Raw genomic sequence first — 26118 nt, forward strand, 5'->3', positions numbered from 1 at the left:
CGATCTGTTCGCCAGCGCACACTGACCCAGAATGCCCTGCGAATAATAAACAGGAAGTGTTTAACTTTCTCTTGGCGCGCTGGTGAAATGTTTTTGAGAGCGACCACCAAGGATCTAGTGATTGTGACAAGAAGGTTATTTACATACAATATCGCTTTCTTCCAGTAATTGGCGGCTCGGATCTCGGTGTCACAGGTTTCCACAGCGCCACACGATGGAAGAGTTGACCTCGCTGACTTGTTTTTACCACCTTGTGTCATCACGTGGACAATTAATCTCTTTTCACAAACAAAGTACTGACAGCGAAACAGGCCAAGTGTTTTTCTCGAGACGATCGTTTAAAAGGGAAGGCAATGTATTCATAAACGAAGCGAAGGGAGTAGCCGTCATCACCAAGTCAAAAGGTTCACACGTGGAAATTATAAAGTGCAAATGTGTATTACATACTCAAAAGAGATTGGTTGTTCCCTGTGTCCTTGTGGTGAAAAATGCTAAGAAATCAGATGGTTTCCACTACAATCTTCTCTGTCTGAGCACCTCAAATCAACTGGAATCTTGCTTGACGTTTAAGCTCCCCTATAGAGTTGAAGGGGACGTGTTCCTCCTTGGGGGACCCACAGTGTTGTGGACTCATGCTGGCCACGTCTGGTCCACACAGACCGGAGTGGTCAAGCAGATGCAAATTCACATGTCACACACTGTTTTTGGGGAACTTCCACTTGACAAAGGATCGTTTGTTCTTGGATTACAAAGTGTTTCAGAATCAGATCAGGAGTTGACAAGTCTAACAAGGGGATACTTCATTCACGACGGACAAACGTTTGATGGAAATTTGGTTTTACCTCATCCGTACATTTCGATCACCCGTTGCCTCTTGGTGCTCTCAGCTGTAAAGACCGGTGATGTCCTGAAAACATCTTCAGTAGTTGTGACGTCCAAACAGCAACTTGTCTATGTTGAAAATGGTGTTGTGAAAGATGTATGCCAACTTCCATTTACTCAACCAGAAGACATTCAGCAGGCCAATACTGGGAGAAATGGCAGTCTGTTTGTCATATCTTTCAATGACAGCCATGTCTGTGCAGTATGGAAAGACACGTTCACTGTATGTAAATATTAAACACTATCAATAACCTTACAAAATACTCAAGATGCAATTTATGTATGTTTTCATTTTCAGGTTGCTTCAGAGTGGTCGGAAGTTACCTCGATGCTTGTGGATGATTTTCTTGGCATTGGAACAGATCAAATATTACTGTTTTTTAAAGATACAGATGCCACAAGTCAGACTTTAGAGGATTTTTTACTAACAGACCTTTGTGGTGTTTCCTACTCTGTAAGTCAGCTGGTTCAATTTGGCTCTATTGCAGTTATGTCATCTTTTAACATTTATTCTGATTTCTAGAGTGTTCCTGCTGATGAACTCATGAAAACATCTTGTGTTCAACCTGAGAATTATTTCTTCACTATTCAAGCTTTAGAATCACAGCTTCAGGTATTGCAGCCACAAAAAAAAGTTTAAACTTTTTTATTTCTTTTATCTCAAATGTGTGTTGTCTTATAGAGTGGGTTTACTGTACTTCAAGAACTTCAGAAAGAAGACAAAGCAAAAGAGAGAGTTATACAACAGTCATTACAATCTCTTACCAATAATACAAGACAAAAGCCTTTTCTTACTCCGCCTGAGCAGGTAAGTACATTTTATATTATACGCACGCACACACACACACACACACACACGTATATATGTATGTATAGATTTGTGATATAGATATATATGATATAGATATCATATATATCATATCTGTCATATACAGATAACATCCACATGCACTTGACTGGTTTACACTAATGTACCAACAGTGATGAGCGACTTAGCTCACTTCACTGCTTATGTTGATGGAGTGTCATATGTGATGTGACTTGACATGCAGTGCTCTCATGTCTGTCACTTAAGCTAATGAATCATGCTTACTATAAATCCACTTGTATTATATTGTTTGTATCAAACTCCATCTTGTCTTTTCTGCACCCTTTGTCTCAAATCTAATTGTATAATACTATCAATTAAAAGGGCAGCTGTTTTTAAATGCTTTAGATTAATACTTTTTAGGAATAATCATTCTGCGTGTATTTTCATTTATTTATTGGTCTTATCTTTAAATGTTGTAAATATCTTAACTGTTGTAGCTTTCAGTGATGTTTACACTCTTGACAATATTTAAAAAAATTTGCATAGGAAAGCCTTGTCGCTCTGTGGGACTGTGATGAAACAAAGGATGAGATTGAGGATGACAAAATGGAAGACGTGCTAACGGTGTCATCCAATCCTCAAGTGGACAAGCTATGGCATCGTGTCACAGGAGACCGGCTGGTTGTGGGAGTGATCCTAACTACCGAACGCTCTGTGTACAATTACCACCAGTATGTCTTAATTCTGTCTTAATGTTGGGTACAGTTACACATTTTATATAAATGTAAATCTATCCCTATCTTAAAAAGTAAACATTTTAACTGAAGTACTGATTTACTGTAAATATGTGGGAAAAAATAAATAATGGGGCTGATATGCTAACCGTATCAGCACCGCTTATGATGACGAAAACCTCAATTTTGCTGAAGCACAGTTATCTCACTGCAAGGCAAGGCACAATTTACACTGTATCAGCAGCTTATCTCAAAGAAATCTTAAGAGGGATTAAATCGATGAGGTGGTCAAAAAGAACTGTCTTATCTTTGTCAACAAAGCCTTAACAAAGCGTACTGCATATTTTTAATGTTTACTAAGTTAAGTTGTGTTATGTAAAATCAGTTTAGCCACAGGATATTTCACACAACACATATCATTATTGTTTTGAACTTTACAGGATTTACTGAACCTGCTTTTTGCATTTATCATGTATACTATTGTCAAAATGTACATTTACTCTATACAGGGGAAAAAGTGTTGTCTTAAACCAAGTCATTTTACTTCTTCCACTGTAAATCTAGTAAATGTCTTTGTGTTCATCTTCACAGCCACATCGTTGATAGTTTACTGTCCATGTGATATCCGGTCCTTCTTGATGTGTTATTTATGTTCCAGACCTGTGTCCGGCTTGAGCTTATTCATCCTGACAGAGACGGGCCAGAGTTCAGCACCCGCGGCCGTCCAAACCCAGAGCCAAGAATTCTGGCTCCCCACACTCAGCGCCGCTACGCCCTCCCCCATGTCGCCTTCTGCCTCCTCATATGCCTCCTTCTCCTCCTGCACTGAGCCCGCAGCCAAGAGAAGCAGGCAGCAGCACAGTGCCCCCCACGACACGAGCCATGATCTCAACACGGGCAGACTGGCTGTGACTGCGCTGGCCGCCCTCACACCTTTATTGAACTCCGGCCGTGTCAAGTGCCATGTCATGCTACATTACGCTCCGACGCGAGACGCCCTTGCCCCCGCGAGCACCCCGACACCAACCACTCTGCACTGCGGTCAGGTGGTGCTGGATTTACACAACGACTTACAAATGCAGCTAATGTCAAGGCCGGATCTCAAGACGGGTAAATTAACCGTGGGTTGCAAACATCTAGCGAACAAAGCACAAAAGTACTCTATACACAAAACATAATCAATCATTAGTTGATGACCAGAAGCCACATTTTTGTTCTCAAAGACATGAACAAGTGTTAGTTAGTGTTAGTCTGTAATCTGTTTATCCTGCATTCTGTACATTCTGGCCACCATTTTGACATTGAATTTGTGTTAACCGAAATATACAATTTGTTTTCAGACGAGAGCCTGGAGGACTTTTTGAGTTTGATGACACTGCTGGATAGCTGGACACTTCACATAGACTCTCCTGATTATAGCATGGGTGACGTAATTGGCCGAATTCAGAAAAGAGTGGGCTGTAAAAGGGTAGAAGTGAGCCCTCAACATCTTCTGATAAATTCTGCTGGACCATCTGCTCCGACGCTGCTCCGCTGGCATCAGATAACCCCTTTCCAGGCAGAACTGTCGGTACACTCCAGGTGAGCCATTATACGCAGGCATGATCATATCTTGGGAGTTTTCTGGGCTGTATGTGATGCCGGCATTCTCTACTACCTCTACGAACAAATTATATTCAGGAGGGGTTCATTTTCATTTTTATTCATATTATTATTATCATTTGTTTTGGTTTAAGCCCATAATTTAGCAGTAGCCGAAGGTAAATGGGCAGAATAACATGCAGCAGTTGCATGGAGCATTTTCAATTTATATTAATAGATTCACAGTTGGCATGCCTTTTGAAGTTGTTCCCGAGATATCACATTGAATATTAAAGAGACTGCGACTTTGCTGAATGCTTACAAACCTTTACTTAAACCATGGTAACATAGTAGGTATAGGGAAAAACATTTCAGAATTCTAATCTTGTTCGTTATTTGGCATTATTATGGACTAATCTTTGCTTTTGTGCAGTGAGTTACAGATGCTACAATTCCTGGACTTATTGTTGGCCTACCTCCCAGGGTCATGCACCATGGAGCCTGTCAAAGCCACCAGAGGAGAGAGTGAAGCACAAATCTTTTCTTTGGTGCTAGAGAGGGAAATAACCTCACTGAGAGACTGTGTGTCTGTTATGCTTTCCAAAGAAAAGGATGATGATAACAAAAGAATAAGCTCTTTTATCACTCCTGACCCTCGCCGTGGGGAGGATCTCCAGAGGTGCAGGGATGACTGGCAGAAGGATGTGGAGAGGAGTAAAAGGAACTTATGCCCCCTGGTGGACGTGCAGAGATACCGTGTGTCGACAGAACGCGTCTTCAAAGAACAACTCCGTGGGGATTTGGCAGCTCTCATAGAGATGCAGAAAACTTTGTTCAACTAAAAAGCCACTGTCAGCACTTCCATCAGCAGCAGCTCGCCCTCAATCCCTCAAGTGTCACTGTGTTTTGACTGTTTGTCTCGTTTACATAGAAGCTGCATTAAAGCCGCTCCTGATTTCTGGCTCGCTGACCTCTGGGTGGCTGCTCTTTCAGACGACCTCATGTGGTGGATATTGTGTCTGATGCTGTGGTGTGATGCCTCTTCTTATTTCCGTTAGATTGCCCCCTGGGGTTCACAGCCTTCATCTGATAATGCACTCGGCCCAGTCTTCTCCTGTTTGTGTCCCTGTAGACCTCCACAGCATTGTTTTATGTGTTGTGTTGTATGCCTTGTCCAGTAACAGACACAAGCCCTTGGATTCACATTTGTGAATAAAGGCACACATTGATGGAGGGCAGGGGGCTTCACAGCTGTGCAATGGGTGGAGTTGCTTTTAGTGGAACTCTCGCCTCACAGTTCAGCTGTTTTGCTATGAATTGAAAAGTGTTGTCCACACAGCTGTCCATTCTGTTATTTAAAATGCCACTCCTTCAAGTGAACATCAAACTTTACTTAAAAGAACTGCACCTCCTCAGAGGATGGAGAGTTTTTCGTCTCCCTGCAGAGATGAGAAAAGGACATGTATTTTGTTGGCTAAAGGTCTTGGAGTCTGTAGCAGTTACTGTTTCATTAATCCCAAAGAGATACAACTCAGTCGTATATGTGCTTCAGTGCACATAACAACCGTTGATGGACTCTTGTGTAACATAATTATAGCTTACACTGTGCTTTGACATGCTGCTGGATGACCAGACCTGAAATGTGATCGAAAACACCTCCTGAATAAATGTCTTCAGAGACTCCTACACACTTACTATAAACGCTCTGACCAAACCTTCATTTCAAGTGACAAGTGTGAAGACACGTATTCTATTCCGTGAATTACACACATAAATGGCCTGGGGCTACAATTCTTTCAAAAATACAAATTCAATTTCCCTTTACGTTGTCTGCCACAGAAATACATAACATAATGTCTCTGCATTATTTCCTGTTAACTTCTATTAACTCTGAAAAGTGAGAGGCTCTCTATTGAATCCACCTCAACCAACAGGGAAAAGGCATGACAGATTAAGTGGTTATCTAATCACGTTTTTACATCTTGTTTGTAAGATATTGGTGACAGCATGAGTAAACATGAGTCTTTTTAATGTGAAAATAACCAGTGGTTTCCTTGACTGACCCTCTAATGCAGTTCCATCGGAATAACAGATTGCTTCTTTGACATTTGTAATGATGAATGTAGCTCTGATACATCCATTGTATTGACAGTGTTCTCTGGTCTGGTCCGTGGCCCCTGTTCTCTCATTGATTCGGTTCAGAGGGTCTGGCCTTCTTTGGGCTTGTCATCTCAGTGGGTCACCCAAACTGTGGGTGGGCATCAATACTGTGGTGGAAATCCAAATACACAGAACACTGGCTTACTAAAGTTATCGTTAAGAGTATGCTATTTAGAAATGCAAAGACATCCCACAAGGCTAGAAAACATCAAGAAAAATATATACAGCCATATTTTTAAAAGCTTATGAAAAGTCCTGAAGGGTTTAGTGCTTTGGGATCTGCTGTTTGATCTGCTATGTGTTTCAAAAGCATGCATTTTCTAATCTTTGTGGAGCCTAGCAAATATTTGACTTTTTAATGTTTCGCAACCACGAAGCAAAATTGTTTAACAAAAATGCTGTGTGCTTTTCTTTAAATTTACATTATAATTTGGTCCCCTTTCTGTAAGGTATAAAGTAGCACTACATGGAGTCCTAATATTACTGGCAGAGGTAATGATGTTTGTTATACTAAAGATGATTAGATTTTGAGATAATGGTAAACCTCCTTTGTTCACATCATCTTGACATTTTAATGTTAATATCTTCAATGCTAAGTGCGACTACAGCATTGAAAAAGCTCTTCTCACGCTTATTCAATAACTCCTCACTGACCAAACAGATGATCCTTTACACTGACTAAAAGCTATACTTGAGAGTATTCATTTTCTAATACTCTGACCTTCTAGTGGCTGTGCAGTTACCATGACAACCCTCATCTCTCCCCTCTCTCCGTCCTCTCACAAAGCAGCGCCTCTAAACGCTAATGAATGAGAAAGTTGCTTGCCTCCAAAACACAATTATAAGCAGCAAATCATTTTTCCCCCATAAGCCGTCATACTAAACTTGATTACATAAAGGCATCCCTGCATATTGAAATAGCAATAACAATGTGATGTTACGTAATGAGGTGCCACTGAAATTAATGGTATTTCCACACGGATTAGTATTATTGATTAGCTTATAATCCTTTTGTTTCGGCCATTAAAAAGCAATTGAGTGATTCATGCATTCTCGGTAAAACTGATACGCCCAAGTTTTTATACCCAAACGGGGACATCTAGTACAACAAACATCACAGTGTGCCTCAAACACCAACATGAGTTAATCCATTTGCATAGTATTAGCTGTTACCTTTTTATTAATAGTATCTTGTCCACAGAAACAGTAGGTGGTAACTCTATTCTAACACGATTTGCCACAATGTGCCAGTGACTGTTACAGGTCTGCGTGTGCTGCGGCTCATAGGATCTGGCCGCTTACAGTGTGAAGGCCATTATCATGCATTTATGGAAACTCTCTGTCATATCAGATCTGTGCCACAGCAGGCCACCCAGTCGTCTACGGCATGTGTCACCACGGCGACGCGCAGGCTGCATGAATGGAGAAGGAAGGATCAGCGACCTGTTTGGCCCGTCTGCTCCAGTGAGTTTTGAGATTTAGTTCAGCCCACTTGTTGCAAATGTAGTGTTACAAAATCACAACCACTTACTTATTTGATATGTGGAAAACCTGTTGGCCCAATTGTTATTTGAATCATTCTCCAGTCATTCATCATAATGACATTTGAAGCTAGACATTAACCAAGCATTATTAGATATTTCACTACAACTGGATTTAAAAATCAATATGTGCACAGCCAATTTTATTGATGTATGGGTCAGAAAACAACCGTTTAAAACACCGTTGTATATAAAGGACGTCTTGGCCAGCAGTCTGAAGTGCAAGAGCCAATAATCATTCAAATCAATTATATAAAATCATCTTGAAACATTTTCCCAGTCAACACCATAGGAAATTAATGGGGAAGGTTTAAATACAGTTACCATCTCCCCCATGATAAATATATAGATATTTAATAGAGAATAGACTAAATCTACAAAAGGTTTAAAATTTAAAAAATACCGGTGCAGAAGTGTCGTGTGGCGCAACGTTGAGTAATGCAGTTTCACAGTTTGAATTTCTTCCTTTGAGGTGTATCTGATAAATTGGATCCAAAAGAATGTCAGTCAAAGGAACTGACTGATTTGAATTGATTCCATTGACATCATTTGAATATGACTAGTATATTATCCACAGATAAAAGCATGTACGGAGAAGCTTTGGATATTTGGCCACAGGTAGAAAAGATCAAAAGAATCACCATCAAACAAGAGGAGATGCCTGAAAAAATAAATGCCCGGAACACTTCATCTCACCTTTAATATCTAAGGCTTCAGGTATTTCATAAAAATGCAGCTTTCATCTGAGTCCATGCCCAAGACGTGCCCTGCTGTTCAATGTTCCAGAATAATACTTCATGTGCTCCCGTCGGTTTCATACAAAGTGTGAAGAAGTGCTTTGAAAATACTGACACCACAAAACAATTACATCCTTGATTCTTAAAAGTTTAAAATGTTCTGCTTTGTCTGCTGTGCTGTGACCTACTCTAGCAACTGTGGCCATGATGGGGATTATCAGTTTGCTCATCTCTTGTGATTATTACTCTGCCACTGTGCACACCCCGAAATGTAATAACTTTATGCTAATTAATTGCAGATATTCAATGGGAGTAGCATACAGCGCTACAATATTGTCAGGCTTGATTGTTGTCATTGAATTTGTGTTGTAATATTTCGACTACAATAATTCATTGCTTTGATTTTTTTATATTCATGTCTATATATATTGACTTATATGGTAGTGTTTTTGGTCTTTGAATTGTAACTTTGAAGCCATTCATTCTCGACACCATCCTCGTGAATGATACTGCCTTTAAGTACTTGTACACTGCAAAATGTAATGTTTATCCCTGAAAAAAGCACCCACCATGTGTCCTTTTGTAAACTGTCTCTGATATTGTGCTTCTGAGTATATTCATCAGTCTATTTCTGATGTATGTCCACATATCTGATAACTTTGTAGGTGACCCAGTAGAAGACGTTGAAAATGAGGAAGGCCAGTGGAAAGGCGGCCCTGGAGATGGTGTCTATCCTTTTGGCGCGGTCCACGAACTTCTTCTTCATGGCGTCTGTGTCTTTGGGAGCGGGCGGCAGAGGAGGGTTAGGAGCTGGAGCGGCGTTCTTCACAGCTGAGCCGTCTTTGGTTGGCACGCTCATGTTGTAGCTGGCCAAGTTAAAGCGGCCTTCATGCATGTCATCATCCTGGAAGAGAAGATCGCGCACACAGCTCTGACTCTCAAGGTACAAATTCAGTTGACACATATTTATTACACACTGTATATCATACCTCTCATCTTGCTGTGGAAAGTAACATGTGTCTAGATATATTCTTCAGTAAATGGCAATATAGATCTGAAATGGCTTATCTATTAACGTCCGGCCTCTTCATAGTGGCTTTTCACTTTAACAAGCATGACATTTTCAAGTACAGAGGTTTGGGTGGCAAAAACAGAATACAAACTACACTCAAACCTCAAAAGCAAGACTATACAGGATTAAATCAAAAACATAAACTAAAAGAGTAGTCTGAGTACAGTAAAATGTATTTCAATGTATTTAAAACTAAATACATTCACGGACCACGTTTCGCTGCTATAAACCTACAGTTAAGTCGGTTAGAGACTCAGCGTTTCTGACATGGACATTCATCTTCTCATACCTTCTGATTTCGCCGTTGTCTTCTCCTCAAGCGCAGAAACTCTTTCTGTTGCCTGGAGACAAAATTAACCCCGGCGTATTCAAGCAGTGCCGCAAAAACGAAGAGCAGACAGACAGCCATCCAGATGTCAATGGCTTTTACATAAGAGACCTGCAAGCACACACAATGAATCTTTAAATATCGGTACACCTCATTTCAGCCACACAAACTGACTAACCAAATGTAAAGTTGATGGCAATGAATCGTTATTTTTTCATACCCCCTGACTATTTTTGTTGGTAAAGACATGAAAAAGATACGTTGCTTTTTCGCACTCCTTCCCCTATATGCTTTAAAGTAATGGCAGCAGTTTGGGGCTTGATCTCGTCAGGATGTAACTCAAATCCTCCGCTGACCTTGCCGCTCGGATGACAGCTGATTAGCATGTGGTGGAAAAAAACCAACTCGGCTCTTCCCCGGCTCTCAGGGCGTTCCTTGGCTGTTGTCTGAATAGTGTCTTTCAAATGTTTTTCTTTCAATATTTATCAGCATATGTGTCAAGCGCGGAGTTCTGATGGGACGGGAAGCCTTTTGTTGTTCACGGCGCTGACTGATGTGTTCAGAGAGCGACTTATGATCAAGGTCTGACTGGAGTTCCCTAGTTTCCTCCTTCCACACTATCTGCATGAAATTTATCATAATTGGAAAACAAGGAGGCGTGCGCACGGATCAGATGACAGAGGGGGCACCGTGGAGGCTTCATCTCGCAAATTGCAGGAGTTGCTGCTCTCGTAATCCCAAAAATAAATCATCTCTTATCAGTGACTAGTAAACAGAGTAAAGATCTTGTGCAAAGTAAACAAGGCTGTGAAGTAGACTTTCATTCATGGTTTGATTTGCCTTTTTATTTTTGCATTTTTTCCCCTCAGTTTTGGCTGTCTCGCTGAAAAGGCCGTGGAGGTTGTCTACATGCAGGACAGGAGTCTCCACATTTGAGGTAATATAAAGTGTAACATAAATTGCAAAAGTAAAATACATGCAAGTTATGGTTTTGTCAATCCAGTCACTGATAAATGACAAGCCGCAATGATAAATGACCAGCTGCACTAGAAAGGGAATCTTCTGTAAAACCAGTCCAGACCAGACCAAACAAGGCAAGCGACCATCATTTTTCCCAGTTAGTTCCCCAAGAAACTGTAAAAAACAACCCGAAATGTGAAGAAAAAACTTTTCTAAAAAGGCTGTTTCTGGTCATTTCAGACGGCATTTCTTCATGTCATAACGTAACATGTCATAGTTATGTGTAACAATGAGCTATTGTAAAGCATATCTAGAATCGTGCCCTATTTGGATTTTAAAATTGTAATTGGTGATTATTAATAATACAACTCCCATTGAACAAAGGCAAACTGCGAATCAAAATGTCAGCTGTCTTCCTGCCTTTTTGATTCATGTTTTGAGAAAACCTTGTTCAGTTCATTAATATCCCAGCATCTAAATGACTAACTACTTCTTAAATTTTTCAAATGATTTTTCACTGTGCGAGGAAACCTTAATTTAGGCTTCTGACTAATTCATTAATCCTTTGTAAATATATTAATTCAGCTTTGACTTGGACTATGCTGCAGGAAAACAGAAAGCAGGTTTGACCTTTGGAAGAGAAGCTCTGGAGCCCGAGCTTTGTGTGGTCATTGTCAACACCGTGGTGATGCCCAGTGCGACTCTGGCCGGGGCAGCGTCCATGTTTATCCAAAAAGACACCCAAGAGAGGATGACTATCAGGAGGGACGGGATGTACATCTGGATCAGGTAGTAGCCCATCTGTCGTTCCAGGTGGAAATTCACTTCTATACAGGTGAATTTGCCTGAAAGCCAAATAAGAAAACGATATTCCACTTGCTTTGGTTGTGACGGTGGATTTGGGTGTAGCACTTACCGGTGTTATAATGCTTTGTACAGTATGCCAGCTCCATATCCTCGCTCATGATAAACTGAGGCAAAGTGAGTCCTTCAGAGACCTGGACGGCCCCATTCTCAAGCCACTCGAAGACCAAGTCATTCATTGTGTAGCCGACTGGAAAGTGAAGAGGGATTCATTTGTTCAAATGAGTGATTGTAAACAGCACAATGCAATTCTCGGGGAGTCATTTTTGAAGTAGTATACATTGTCGGCTTTCAATTATAAACTGTATTTTTATAATAAAATCTGATCTAAAAACGAAAAAAAATACTAATTGGATATTGGGCTATGTCTAGAAAAATGTATGCATGAACTAAACAATAATCCAATAGGTCAGAAAATGAATTAAATTAAGTAAATTAAAAAGAGACAGATACAACATGATCAAAGACACCAAGACAAGAAACTAAATTACAGCTAAATCATTAATTCATTGACTTAATCATTCAAATAGCACTTACAACTTTCAAGCTGCATTGTGCACGTTTGGACATCCATAGGAAAGTTCTTGAGATCCATAGGGCAGGACAGGATTAGCGTCAGCCTGAAATTTTAAGAAAAAGTGTCAATCTATTGCAGCATGTAAACACACTCAGCTCCTGTGAAATTGTCTTATTTCAGCCTGAAACTTCTGAGATGTGGAGCAGTAAAAGAAAATAATTTGCTTGAAAAATCAAATTACAGCCTGGGCATCTCTGTGTTCACGCGCGTCTTGTAGCCTTTTACCTATCAAGTTGGATCCCCTTCAGCAGGTTCCTATCACACTTTCATTACTGTAACTTATTGTCTCTGTGATCCATTGTGCTCGCTGGGCTCCTGGCTATAACATTTTTTTCTCTGAATGGAGAAAGTGGCTAACCACCTTTCATCTCGGTGTCATGCTCCTGCCGCCGCACCTGAACACTGATGCTGTTTGGCACTCTGCAAATAGAGACCAAATTGATCTGCCGTGTATGGCTTTGAAGCAGTGAAAATTAAATTCATAGTGAAGTCAAGCTCTATAGAAATGAATTTGGACATAGAGCTCTTGTACTGTTTAACTCAAAAAGAAGGGGTATTACCTTATTATGGGTATAGTCCTATGTCTCATGTACAAGTAAAGTGAATGATCATTAACTGATTAACTCCTCATTTGTGGTGAGATGTGTTTTTTTTTACACTTAATCCTCAAAGTCTGCAGTGTTAGAAGTTAAAAGCCAAGAGCTCTCATAGTGTCTGAACACCTCTTGTTGTTTAAAGGTCGGCATTAGGATGTCAAGATTATTCCGTTAATGAATAATGTTGTAGAAAAAGATTCAGTTATAGTTATTTGGACAAGATGTTTCGACTTTGATCCAAAAGTCATTATAAATCTGCGGCGCTGCTCTCAACTCTGAGCTGCATAAGCCCTGCCCAGCGGGCGGAGCCTCATGATAATAGCCTGTCCTGTTTTTCTATTTATTGCAACGTGTTCAATTTCCCCTGAAACAAATCGTCTTTGTTACCCTAACACAGTGTCCAGATGACTACAACTGAATCTTTTCCTACAATGGAACACTCCTGGATGAATGAGGATTACACGACAATCAGTAATCATGATTATTCAGGTCACTATATAATCACGAAAACTAAAAAATAACAATCGTGAGAATTGTCAAAAGCTAATATTAGTATTTTCATTTCAATTTATGCTCCAAAAAAGTCAACCTATGAATATAATTACTTTTTCATTCAAAAAGTTACATTTGATGAGTCTAATGACTTAATTTGGAAGTGAATGAAAGAGAATGTAGGATTTCACTTTTCTTTTGTCATGGTAAATAATCGTGAATAATTGTAAATCATGATATATCTTCACAAAGTAAGGGAAGTATATCATGAAGATAACACTAAAATTGGACATTGTGATATCCCTAGTTTGCATTGGTCAGTACCTAACATAAAGGGTCTACAGGACTGGGCAGCTAAACTCGACCTGTTTTTGTTAGTTCTGATCAAATAGTATCATAAATTTGTAATTGGTATAGAGTAAATGCAGGGCAGGGATACACTGTGCCTGAATGTGTGTGTGAATGGATAAATGGCTCCAGGAAAAAGGATATAGTCCTTTATTCGTTCAGGAAAGGTCCATGGTAGAAAACATTTTAAAGGTAGATTTTAGCCATCTGAATGATCAATCTTGATGATTGATTGTCAGATTGATGGGATTTTTTGGTTTTGATTTCTGGAAGGCAGGAAAAATGTCTAGATTAAAAAATAATGTCCAGATGTCTACCTTTGATACCTTATCTATTATTTAATGTTATGATGATCCATTTTCACATCTAAGTTTGGCACCTCAAGTGAATTTTATACCACACTAACCATTTCATCTTCACCTTTGATTCTCAACCGCGTTCCTGGGATTATCTTGCTCTCTTGTAATATAAAGATTTTTACATAACTCAATGCATTGTATGGCAAAGTGCCTCACTGCTGTTTCAAAGGACTGATCATAATCTGATAATTTCAATTTAAATGCTATCCTTTTAGATTGACACTGTTTTTCCTTGTAAAAAAGCAATAAACGAACATGTCCTGGGGTAATCTCTACATCCGCGCTTTAGATTCAGTATATCGGCCCTCTATTTATCCCCCAATCTGACTATCATATGTGAATTCTCATTATTTCTTATCTGCAGCTCTACTTCACCTGATGCTGTAGAGGACCGTGCCATCCTTGAAGATCCGGAGCAGCTTGTTGTCCGTGGTGACGTCGTGGAAGTTGGCGCCTTTCTCGTTGGCGAAGAAGAGGTCGGGCTTCCATATGGAGTCCAACATGGAGGGGTCTAAGTCTAGGGAGGAGTCGGGGTATTTGCTGTACGCCAGGCGAGGGTCGTTCCACTTCTGCCGCAAAAAGATGTTCACGCGGTAATCCTGTGGAGACGACAAGGGGACGTGAGCGTTCTGTGAGCAGTGGCCTGGCACATGAGATGGCATGCTGCAGACAAGATACGTGTGTGTTCTGTCACTTGCACTGGGACACACAGTTGCAACAAGACACCTTAAGACAAATACACAACGGATGGAGAAATAAACATGAAATACTTAGCCTGTAAAAAGCCTGACTATACCTGACTAGAAAGTATTTTGAGTATAAGATTCCCAAAGCAAGTCATTTACATTCAGAAACTGTATGAATTCATGCATACTGAAAATATTCTTTTCAAATCTTTCTTTTCCTAGATTATTATATATGAAAAAGGGGTTAAACAATATGATATTTAACTATACGGCAAAAGGGGGAAGCCTTCTGTGTATGTTCATCTGAAGTGGGGCTCACTTAAAAGCATCACGTCCTCTACTCCCTTCTAAATATTTAATCAAAGGAAGCCTTGGTTAAGAATTTGTTGCTGTTGGGATCAGTCAATTCAGTTCTTCTTCATCTTAGTTACTGCCTTTCAAACACTGCAGTTGTATTAATACTCAAATATTATTCTTACAATACATTCATAATCTGTGGTCAGTAATAAATAACTACATTTCTAATTGGTTATTATGTAAGATCTATTACAGTGAGTAAATTATACATTCATACGACAGGGCTGATGGGGAAACTTTTGACAGTGCAGTTAGTGGTAAGCTGCATGTCACCAACACGCACGCATCATAATTGATTTGTCACTATGATGAGAAGCCTGTATGTCGTTTGACATCTCAACAGCTTATTCGTGGTCCCAAAACACTCGCAGCAGCCATGTCTAAAACTGTCATTTATTGGCAATCTCCAGATCCACCAATCCCCAGGGCCAATGAAGATCCTCCATTTATAAAGTGTTATTATCGCTCATTAGAAAGCCTTTGATCAGGATTAGTTTCAATAGAGGCACAGGTTTTATTTTTGTGCGCTTATGGCAATTTGCACGTCACTTAATCTGCCACGCACAATTAATTAAGTGCTTCTGATGCAGAGAGGATGGGGATCTGGAACGAGCTGTCCTGTGCAAAAGTACATCTTAAGCAAAATGACATAAAAGAAGAAAAGGTGTTAAAAACACTCTGTCAATGCACTAATCCTTTCTTTCAATAATAAAGATGAACTAAAACATATTCTTGTGCTTGTGCTTTTTAATAAGCTCCAAACCCACAATTATTTAGCAAAATAAACAAAGTAAATATTATAACTAGAGCTCATTCCTCATAAATCTACATATTTTGACCATACTGCTAACAATACAATAGGAATTAAATCCAAAACAGTTTTATAATTTATAAACCATTATAACTAAATGGGTTTTACACCTCACAAAACTTTAGACTTACATGGAATATATATATATATATATATATATATATATATATATATACATTACAGTTATTATCCTCCAGCTATAGTCCTGACCAAGCCTAGTGCAAGATTGATCTCCAGGAGCAGCTGCTTCTGACTGGTCGCCTCAGCAACACTGAAGGATGGGTCAAATGCAAAGGGTAAAAGGCCCTACCACGGGATCAACAAAGTATACTTTAACCTATATAAATATGCATTTTTTGGTGCCACCAATAAGCTTTTATATGACTAGAAACATAAAAATTAATAAGATGATATCACATGATCCAGATTGATTAACTCCAGAGCAGAGCACCCAACTCACCATTGTAGTTTCTGCTATAGAACCAAAGCTGTTGATAAATATGTTGCAGGTGACATTAACTGGTGGACCTGCAGTTTGCGACACAAGACACGAAACAAGAAGAATTAGCCCAAGAGACCGAGCCAAAACTGTTGATAAAGATATTGCATGTAACGTATACAGAGAGACATGTGGAGTGGACATGACAATGACATGAAAGGAGAGTCTCAAGAACAGGCTTGGTTACAATTTGCATTTACCAGATAACAAAACGTCAACACTATCTGTACTTGTTCAGTACATTATTACAAGACACTTTTGTACACTTAAAAGGTACATTTGAAGTATCAGTAATATTGTATACACCACTGTAAAATCTAATCCAGCATAGCAAATTTTACCACACAAAGTCTCTAAAGTGCTGCACAGAATACAAAACAAGCACAGGTAAAATAGATTAAAAAAAAATAAACGTAATCATAATCATCATAAATGAGAGAAAAGAAAAAAGGTAAAATCAAATAAAAGAGAATCACATTTGAGAGTCGCACGTAACACTCTCAGTATTACACCTTGTTTCAAGGTTATGCAATCAAGTGTTATAGTGGAGATGAAAATGTATGCACAAATATATTACTAAATACATTTTACACATTATGTGAGTTGAAAGCGGTGATGTAAATCAGGATGGTTTATGGTCAATGGCCAAAAGTTAAACGTTAAACAATCCTCATTTAACATTTTGATACACAAGCTGGCCTAAACAAATGTAATATTAAAGCTATGTCATATGCTCGAGTGCCAAAAAGTGCACACATCCATTATCAAATGTAAGTGTCACTTCAACTTCACCTGAGCCTTGAAATGTGTTAAATCATTTTATGTCAAAGCAGACGTTGTACTCTCTCGTCTGAGGACTGGAGTTCTAAACCCTTTTCCCTCATCAGTTCTGCATGAAGCTCAGTGTTAATATTTGCGGTCGGCAGCTACACGTAAGAGCTGAGGCAGGGCAATAAAAAGGAGTGAAGGAACTCTGAACAAAGTCAGCACAAGAAATCTAGGTCACCCTTCGGAAGTACCAACCAGCTTCCAGGTATGACTGTCATCTGTTTACATCTCCACGGGAACATTCGGTGTGTTTTTTCTCTCACTGTTGGGTGCCACATTAGTGCATCACGAGGAGTGCTTCATCTGCTTAAAAAGTTGCAAATGTGGCCCAAAAACTGTTAAACTTACTTCCAAAAAGTTGATCCATGCAGATATTTTCAGTCCTAACAATGCCATCATTAAAATGCGCTGTCCCTCATATTGTTCAGTTGTTTATAATAAATAATAATAAAAAAAAGATAATAATGATAATATGATAATAATAATAATAATGCATTATTATATCATCATCATTATTATTATTATTATCATTATTATATGTATTGCTATGTGTAGTACAATAAGCAAATTATCAAGTTCCATTTTCCGCCATATCTCCACATTGTAGCAAGTATTTTTTCACCTAATGTATATTTCACAGTGACCCTGCCCAGAATGTTCTTCTGGACGATCTACTCCGAGTCTCTTAGCTTCATACCCACTGACAGATGCTGTGTGTGTTCACCAGCTTCACAACATGACAACAAGTCAGTAGCCTGCAGCCTTGCCATGGGGGCACCATTTGTCATTTAGCCTGTCATGGTGGCATAATGTCTACTGCCAGCGCCACCCAGTAACTTGACTTATTTTAATTCATGTCATATCGTTCGGGAAAGGGAACAATACTGCATATGAGGGAAAATATTATGTATAATTTCAAGAAATTAATTCACAGCTGATTGATTGTTCTTATCAATGGAGTGGCAACACAGTATCCAAGCAACAGCCACATAAGTGTGTCCTGACATCATTTGAAGTGTTTTTCAGTCCAATGAGGGAAAAGAAAAGAAAAGTGATGCAAAATGGGCATCTTCAGCATATGTATCCAATATTTGTCAAAGGTACATGTTTTATGCATATAGGTAAATGAAATTAATGTTATGACTGACCAACCTTTAAAATTTGGTCTGATGCGTGCGTCGTAGCCGGATGTACGGCCCATGAGCGAGTCGAGAAAGTCTGATGGAGACAGGTTTGACGAGGACCTGAGCTCGTGCTCCTTTGCTTCCACAACTCTGAAACACACAACGGGGATGAGACCCGCGTAACCCGCAGCGGTCGAAAGGCGCGCAGAGTTTGGACAGTTTGGATACGACTCCTTTTACCAACAGAAACCAAGCTGCGTGTGGCGTCAAAATGATACGCAGCAAAACCTATCTATATTGACAAAAGAAAAGTGCGTGCGTAAAACGCACTGAAAAGTAGACGCAAAATGATTTACGCACGTTAGGGGCATTCGTTTGATAGGAAATGCTGGAGGAAATGGGGAAAACATGCGTGTTGTAAATTAACAAAAGGAATTATTATGTTTTAAAAATTAAATAGCTGATTTACCTGAAGTTGCTCGGCTCCATTAGATAAGTAAATAAAGCCAAAACCTTGATAAAAGAACGATTCATTCCTGGTGCTTTTCTTGTACGCTCGCTTCCTTATTTCTTCCGTATGTTGACATTGGTCAAACACATAATCCAGATTGGTGCTTGTCTCTGAGGGAGTCGCGTTTGTTTTTTGGCTCTTTTCGTGTCACACAAAAACGCGGGAGGCATTCCCCAGTGAAGCCGCGGATCATAGTTTTGTTTTAAAGAAGTCTCTTCCGCTGTTTTCTCTCAGAAGAGCTACGCTAAAACTCTTCATCGTGACTGTGGTCGTTCTCATTTATTGTTAAAGCCAAAAAATCCGTTGGAGAAGAAACCATTTGTGACTTGTGAGGAGAGGAAAGCCTCTGTTGAGGAATGGGGAGTGGAACGCCTTTTTCTCATTTCAGCACTTGGACAGCTCCCGGTTTTCTGACGCGCAAGCGCAAATGCCAAAAGTGCCGGACGTGAGTTGGTTCTCAATAAATCCAATAAACAAGCGGGGTAATCAACACAAACCAATTAGAGAAAGCTTATTTTTACGTTACGTAAGTATTTGTTGCGTACAAAAATGTGCTGACACTGCTGACATTTTTAGAGCCGTGAGTCCTGTGTAACAAGTGGCTACTGCGTTTAAGTTTTGTGATTCACTTCATACATTACATTTATTTTTTTTAGAAGCCTAGCAAAGCCATGTTTTAGTAAACCCTGCGTTTTACACATTTGAATAGATTTTTATATGTATATATTGTTTCAAAAGTGATTAAAGGAGTGAGGCTGTCGCCTTTTACACACTGCTCCGTCTTGGCCACATCCGTGTTTGTTTATAGAAGCCCACATGCCCCACAATGATATGAAAAGTGTAAACAAAGGACGCACCAGCGAGAATCCTCTGGGAGAGTATTTGGTACCCCGGTTGCCCTGGAAACAGCTTTTCCGAGGCACATCTTTGGAAATGCTGAAAGGTTGGCCTCCCAGAGCGAGACGGAACAGAGCTGAGTGACAGATAGAGACTCAGACTGCTGCAAATATTGCCTACTGTTGCCTTACTGCATATGTCCTGTTTGTTTGTAGACAACGCCGACGACAACGACCGACCTGGCAGTGCCCGAGGAGGATCGGGCTAAATGAGTGGGATACCTGGCTTTGTGGACCACAGGCATGAGTCAGTTCAAGCAACCACACTTCTGGTTAAACATACTGGATTGTGAATTTAAAAGGCCTTCTTTTAAAGTGTTAAAATGTATTGAGGCGGATATACTAAAGTAAGCTGACCAATATCCAAGGTGATTCAAGTTATTTTAAACATTAACCTATTTATAGTTTAGGAGTGTATGCTATTTAATGCATATGTAAAGTGTCAATATCCCCAAATTTTGAGAAGAGATGGAGTGATCCACATCAATATACATAGTTCACTTGTCTCATATTGTGGCTAATATGCAGTCAGATGAGTAATTTCCATTGAGTTAAAGCACCAAATCATCAAATTTCCCTTCATCCACCTGTGTCCACTTTTAAATGTTAAAAATACATTAGCCTTCTGTCTGGTTCACAATAGTTTTGAAAATTAATTAAAAATGTTGCATATGCAAAAGCTGAATCGGAACATTTCCGCAACAATGTTTAATCGTTTTAATAAGATTTGTCCTCTTGCATTTGACCCTCACCTTGCACCCACCCCCAAACGTCACTGGGGCAACAGGCAGTGGGCAGCTGCAATCCAGAGCCCACAGAGTAGGACTCTAATCCACAAAAATCTTTCCTGGCTCAGGAATCGAACTTTGCTAAAGAGCTGCCATTTTACCTTTCTTGAATGGCGGCTCTTGAATTGAGGGAGGCAAGGTGGGAGAGAGGAATACAAGCAGGCCCGTCTCACTTCAACGTGTGGAGTCTGGCCTCATCTAGATGAACCGTACAGTCCAAATTGTCCCATACATCCATGCGTCAGTCCCATTCATTAAGCGCTGCGCCACAGTGCCCCCGTGTTCGCTTTCAGAAGTTATATTTATCTCTGAATATTCAAATGTCAATGGAACATAACAGATCCAAAGCTCAATCATTTCAATGAGATATCAACATTTTGTTTGTAAAACAGAGGTAATGTTAAAAAGGGAAAGTAAGGCCGTAATATTTAGTTGTGTCGTCGTGATGTGCGCTAGCTCTGAGCTAGGCCCCCCGGCCCCACCGCGCTCCTCGGCCACAGCCGCCGTATGGATCGGCGCCGGTGCGTTTATACAAAGGAGGAACTCATGAAACTGCGGAAAACCATCGTCTTACCCGGAGATCGTCACGTTATCCCGGCGGACATCCTAATTTTTCCCCTCCATCCCTTGTTGGGAAATGGGAGGTTTTGTCTATAGGAGTTTTTGTTTATAAGAGTTCTTCTATTGAGAGTGTTTTTTAAACTTCCTATATTCTGTGATCTGTCCTTTTCCTCTGTATCTACTGCGTTGTATCAATGAAATTTCCCCATGTGTGGACAATAAAGGATTATCTTATCTTATCTTATCTTATCTTATATAAGTTTAGTTTTTGTCTGCAATAGCTTTAGCGGGCTGGTGATGGACAGATCACATTGAGTTGGTTCTTCTCCGAGTGTGAGCTACAAATCCCAGCCACAGGAGGACTTTGGCAGTCTGGGTCTTAGAATATACACATTGTAGTGTATGCAGACATCCTGAGGGAATGTATTCTATTGATTTATGTGGTTGAAATAAAGGCTACTCAAGTTTGGTAGCTTTGATAAAAATATGTAAAAGTTTAGAGAGTATAGAGAGTATTCTCTTCCGTTCTGACACCATTCAAACTATACTTCAAAAAGCATTTCTTCATCATGTCCAGCTTTTACTTTTTTGCCCCTTCACTTTTCCTAATGAACTGCTCTAACATCAGTAAAAATCCATACAATAAAATCATGTGCATCAATGTCTTACATACTTTGCTTCTCCTGAGCCTTAGGATGTAACATCATGTGATGTGAGCCTTTGTGGGCCAAAGGCATGTGACTCACTCTGCACACAAACCTGTAGAGAAAGTAAAGCGGGCAAAAAACTTCATAGACATTAAACCAGACGACACACAGTTGTGGGAATTTGACTTTTATCCAGAGCCTTAGTGCTGTGACTTGCTTGGGGACATGTTACACTTAAGTCTGACACCAACCGCTTTCCAAATCAGGTTGGTCAAGCCAAAGCCCACGGAGGGAGAGTCACAGTGTCCTCCTACGATGAGTGTCAACTCGGATTCTATGATTTGCCTTGGCCCAAGATTAGAAAGGTGAATCAGAAAACTTAATCCTATGTAGGACATGTTTAAATCTGTGAGAGATTGCATATGAAGGAATACTACAGTCCATGTACCACGTCAATGGTCAGTCAGGCTCAAATCACAATAAATTCTTGTTAGCTCTGGAATTTGTGTAGACAGTTTAGACATTAACCTGACTTCTCATCAGACCAAGGATCCTCTTGAATCCTCGCTAAGGCAATTTGTAAGTTTACTTAACCCACCCAGTCTCTACACAGCCTTGATATTGCAAAAACCCACAGCAAGACTCAAAAGAAAAAATGGGCTAAAAGATTAACTTTCAGCTTTTCTTTTCCTTGGTAGAAAATGTTTGTAATTATCTTTTTTTTCAAGAGTGCTACAGTTGACGACACCACAACTGGCTCAAATAACTTTCTCATTGCTTTTCTCCAAAACTGACATATTTATTGTGTCACATTGTATCTTGTAATTTATATTTTGACAGGCCTGATTTGTTCTGGCTTGGGATTGAACATGTGTCATCTGAAACATTAAACAAGATGCACGTCCTAGCACCATAAATACTGTGTGCCTCCTTTTAATTATCTACCCATAAGCACCATTCACTTGATGTTTATGTCAAAAAAACTGGGAAACAACAGATGAAATATGCTTTGAACTATAAGAAACTTTTGAATGTCAGGAGAAGCACAAAAAAAATCATAACAACTTCTGGCTTTTTTAATGAACGTGTTAGAGCCAGACTTGACATGCAACCAGAGCTCCAATTGGCCATTAGTCCTGAGCCTTCTGCCCAGGTGGGTCAGAATTAAAGCAGAAGTCATGTCTGTGTGCCTTCAAAAGGGAAACCAAGGATGTAGTGTGCAGAAATGTGAAGAAATGTCTGTCATAGTAAATTAGAGAATCTTTGACTCTGTAGAAAACCCTGGGACAGCGACATGATGTTTGGGCTGTCTCTGGAAGGTAAAAACATACACTATTGCCAGAACTAGACACCAAATCTGCCTCGTCTATCGTGAATTTGACTACAAAATAGTGTCTTTTTATGAAGGAGTTCACATAAGCTGTGCTTCTCCAGCTGTGGTCCCACTTAGCTTTGTCTATAGTTGTCCAGGTGTGTGTTTATTGGAACATAAGGACATTGTAATAACCGCATATGTATTCATATGGTATATTGATGAACTGGTACTATAATGAAAATCATAATAGAAAACACCCAGTATTTTGACTATGGTTTCGATGATTAGCTACAAGTAGGGTTAAAAGGCTTCTTTTCAAAAAAATGTTTCGTTTCCACTCAAACTCCAGTCACAGCAGGGGGCTAGTTGAATTTTGAAAGGCATTACACATACAAACTGCCAATTTGCTGCACCATCTGCAATCAGATTGAAAAGGGGTTGAAAAAAATGTATACATTATTACAGAATGTTCATGTGTTGCTTCCATATCAGCCCTACTCACAAATGATTGCCATTCAATTTAAAGTGTAGCCTCCTCTTTAATGTGGCGTTAAAGCCATGAAATGTCTGCCACACTTCTCCTGCAGTTTCCACTAAAATGACAAGACACTAAAGCTACCCACACAAGACGAAAGCTACGCCTGTTTTCTCAGGGGAATTAAGAGGTTTTACTTCATTTGCTTTGTGGTGTTGTCTGGAGGGATTTTCCTGTGTAATTTATAACTCACCACGACACGGAGACTATAGCCAGACTCCTTGCAGCCATATTATCACAGCGTTGGATTTATAGTGTGTTTGAATGGGCAGTCTGTGTGCATTGATCGAGGGGAGTGAGTGAGTGAGTGAGTGAGTGAGTTGTGGACTGGGGGTAGCTCACCTGGAAATAAAAGTCAGACAGCTCATGTGCATTGGTCCGGAGACAATTGAGAGCTGCCAAGTATCACCATCGATTGCCTGTATCTTTATCCCACTTAATGACTTTGGGCGCACGATAATTCAAACCGGTGGAGGAGTCATGGCACATAGTGTATACTGAGAGGTGGTGTATTAGATGTTCAAAAACTAGAATATACAAACGTTAATTTCAGTTGTAGTTATAGTCTGTAATAGTTATTCATCGTGAGGGCATCTAGTTTCATAATAACGTGCAAATTCAACATTCAACGTCCTAATTCAACATTTAACTAATGAAACACTAACAAAGCATTTAAAGTTACATTTTTGTTACAATGATTAGCCCTGTCCATCTCTTTGTATTCTCATAAAACTCCATAATATCTCTGTTTTAATACCAGATATTTTGTTTAATGGTAATTAAAAAAATGTTTTGCTCTGATATTTGTTGTGTACGTTATGAAAGATTTGGTGGCTAAAGGGGAATCGTTTTTAAAGACACTTTGCAGACAGGACGATGACTGGTTGAGGGGAAAGAGAGAGTGAATACAGACACATTTAATGAGGGGATTGTTGAGAAGTTGAAGAAAGGATTTGTGAATTCTCTGGTGCCAAAAACATCCGACACAATTATCATAATCTGACTGTCACCAGCAGAATGAAGCTGTTGAGAGGAGCCCGAGCGAGGCGGGACACAAGAGTAAACAATTAAAAATATATCGTATAAAGGATTTTCACACATACAGTGAAGTAGGGGTAGGTTTTGAAAAATAGTTATATATGGTTAAAGTCAGAAAGCCATGATGCATGCCCAGTATAGAGCTTGTTAGATGAGTCCATTGTATGTTTGAATTAAAATAGTTGGTTGAATATAGTAAATATCCTGGAATCCTTTTAAACATTGGGTAGTATGTGTCAGTTCAGCTTGAAATGTACCTTTGATGTCCTTCCAATCTTCACAATTTTACATTTTGTTCATTCTAAACGGCAATCTTAAACTGCTTTTGTAGAAATCGGTCCATTGACTTCCTGTTCAAAACCGCAGAACTGATAAGCCTCATCCTCTTCAAAGTGACATGTCGCCGATGCAAGAAGCAGATCGTTTCTTCACATGTTTTTATTTGTTGAAAAGTGGCTGCATGACATTTTAGAGCCCCACATGTATCACTCGGAATCTTAATCTTTAAAATAACCTTAATTAAGTTAGGGTTAGATGACAAGTGGCAAGTAGGACAATAAAAGATTACTAAAACATGCAGGAATCAATCAAAATACAACTTTGAGTGAATTAATGAGGAGGAAACACTGTTGTAACAATATTAAAAGCTCATTAAAGTTGGTTTTGAATAACATGGCCCCTTTATTGATTCCTGTTTCTGTTACTTCTACAACAAATGTCAAAGTAAAATAATTTGTGTTATCCATATAGGTGTCATTTATTTGTATCATAATTGGCCAATTGCAGTCAAACCCATTTCAAACTTTGAATAAGGGACTGTGAAGATGATTTTTTTGACTCATTCCTTTGATAAATTGTGTTTGTATAGTTGATTTACATTTTGATCTACCTTTTCTTGTTTATTTTCTCATTTTACTTTAGTTTTGTCAATGTCCCGGAAGAAAGATTTTCATTTAAAACGCTTGATCACACACTGCCATGTAAGACCATATAAAAACTATGAACAAATGGATATTTCATTTTTGTGATGTTTTAGAAGACTTTTTGTTCCAGTTTCTCCTGTCGTGGTTGTGACTTGTCATCATCGCTGGGTTTGGATTTCATTTTCCCACCAATAATATTACAACGCAGTTAATATCCTTACACTTTTAGAGAAAGGTATCATTTGAAAGGTGAAGCCGTCTTTTTTGATTTGTAAGATTTTGTCCCGTTTATGCTGAAATGGAGTGACACAAAATGACCAGACCCAATTGTCTCCTTATCTTAGCGCTGACATTCTTTGTGTTACATCCTTTTTTCACCAAACTTGCCACACTTGGCATAACACTCGTATAACTCCTAATAGTGCGGTCATAGGCCACTGTTCCAAATAGTCCTGGCAGTGTATAATATTGAAGTCGTAAGGTGAGCTGTGCATGAGTGAGCAGCCTAAACGCCCACCAGGATGATGCTGCTTTGGCCCAATTGAACAGAGCAGAGC

General features: G+C 39.5%; 2 protein-coding genes across 2 annotated transcripts; one reads left to right on the forward strand and one right to left on the reverse strand.

Annotated features, from left to right (window-relative positions):
- Window positions 1–54: 54 nt before the first annotated feature.
- fancb (FA complementation group B) lies at window positions 55–5964 on the forward strand. The gene is made up of 8 exons (XM_072444557.1): window positions 55–1105; window positions 1181–1336; window positions 1406–1495; window positions 1565–1690; window positions 2240–2409; window positions 3086–3537; window positions 3768–4008; window positions 4442–5964. The coding sequence occupies exons 1-8, from the start codon at window positions 215–217 to the stop codon at window positions 4848–4850; spliced, it is 2535 nt and encodes an 844-aa protein (XP_072300658.1). The 5' UTR covers window positions 55–214; the 3' UTR covers window positions 4851–5964.
- A 3107-nt stretch (window positions 5965–9071) lies between these two features.
- On the reverse strand, window positions 9072–19324 carry glra2 (glycine receptor, alpha 2). Its single transcript, XM_072444558.1, has 9 exons — window positions 18817–19324; window positions 18376–18497; window positions 16357–16424; window positions 14418–14641; window positions 12208–12290; window positions 11723–11860; window positions 11437–11651; window positions 9808–9957; window positions 9072–9350 (listed from the first exon to the last, which is right to left on the reverse strand). Exons 1-9 carry the CDS (start codon window positions 18879–18881, stop codon window positions 9072–9074), a joined length of 1344 nt encoding a protein of 447 aa, XP_072300659.1. The 5' UTR covers window positions 18882–19324.
- Between the last annotated feature and the right edge of the window lie 6794 nt (window positions 19325–26118).

Source organism: Eucyclogobius newberryi, unplaced genomic scaffold (assembly GCF_026437365.1).
Source record: "Eucyclogobius newberryi isolate DKJ021-1_F unplaced genomic scaffold, fEucNew1.0.hap1 SCAF_14, whole genome shotgun sequence".
Classification (NCBI taxonomy): Eukaryota; Metazoa; Chordata; class Actinopteri; order Gobiiformes; family Gobiidae; genus Eucyclogobius; species Eucyclogobius newberryi.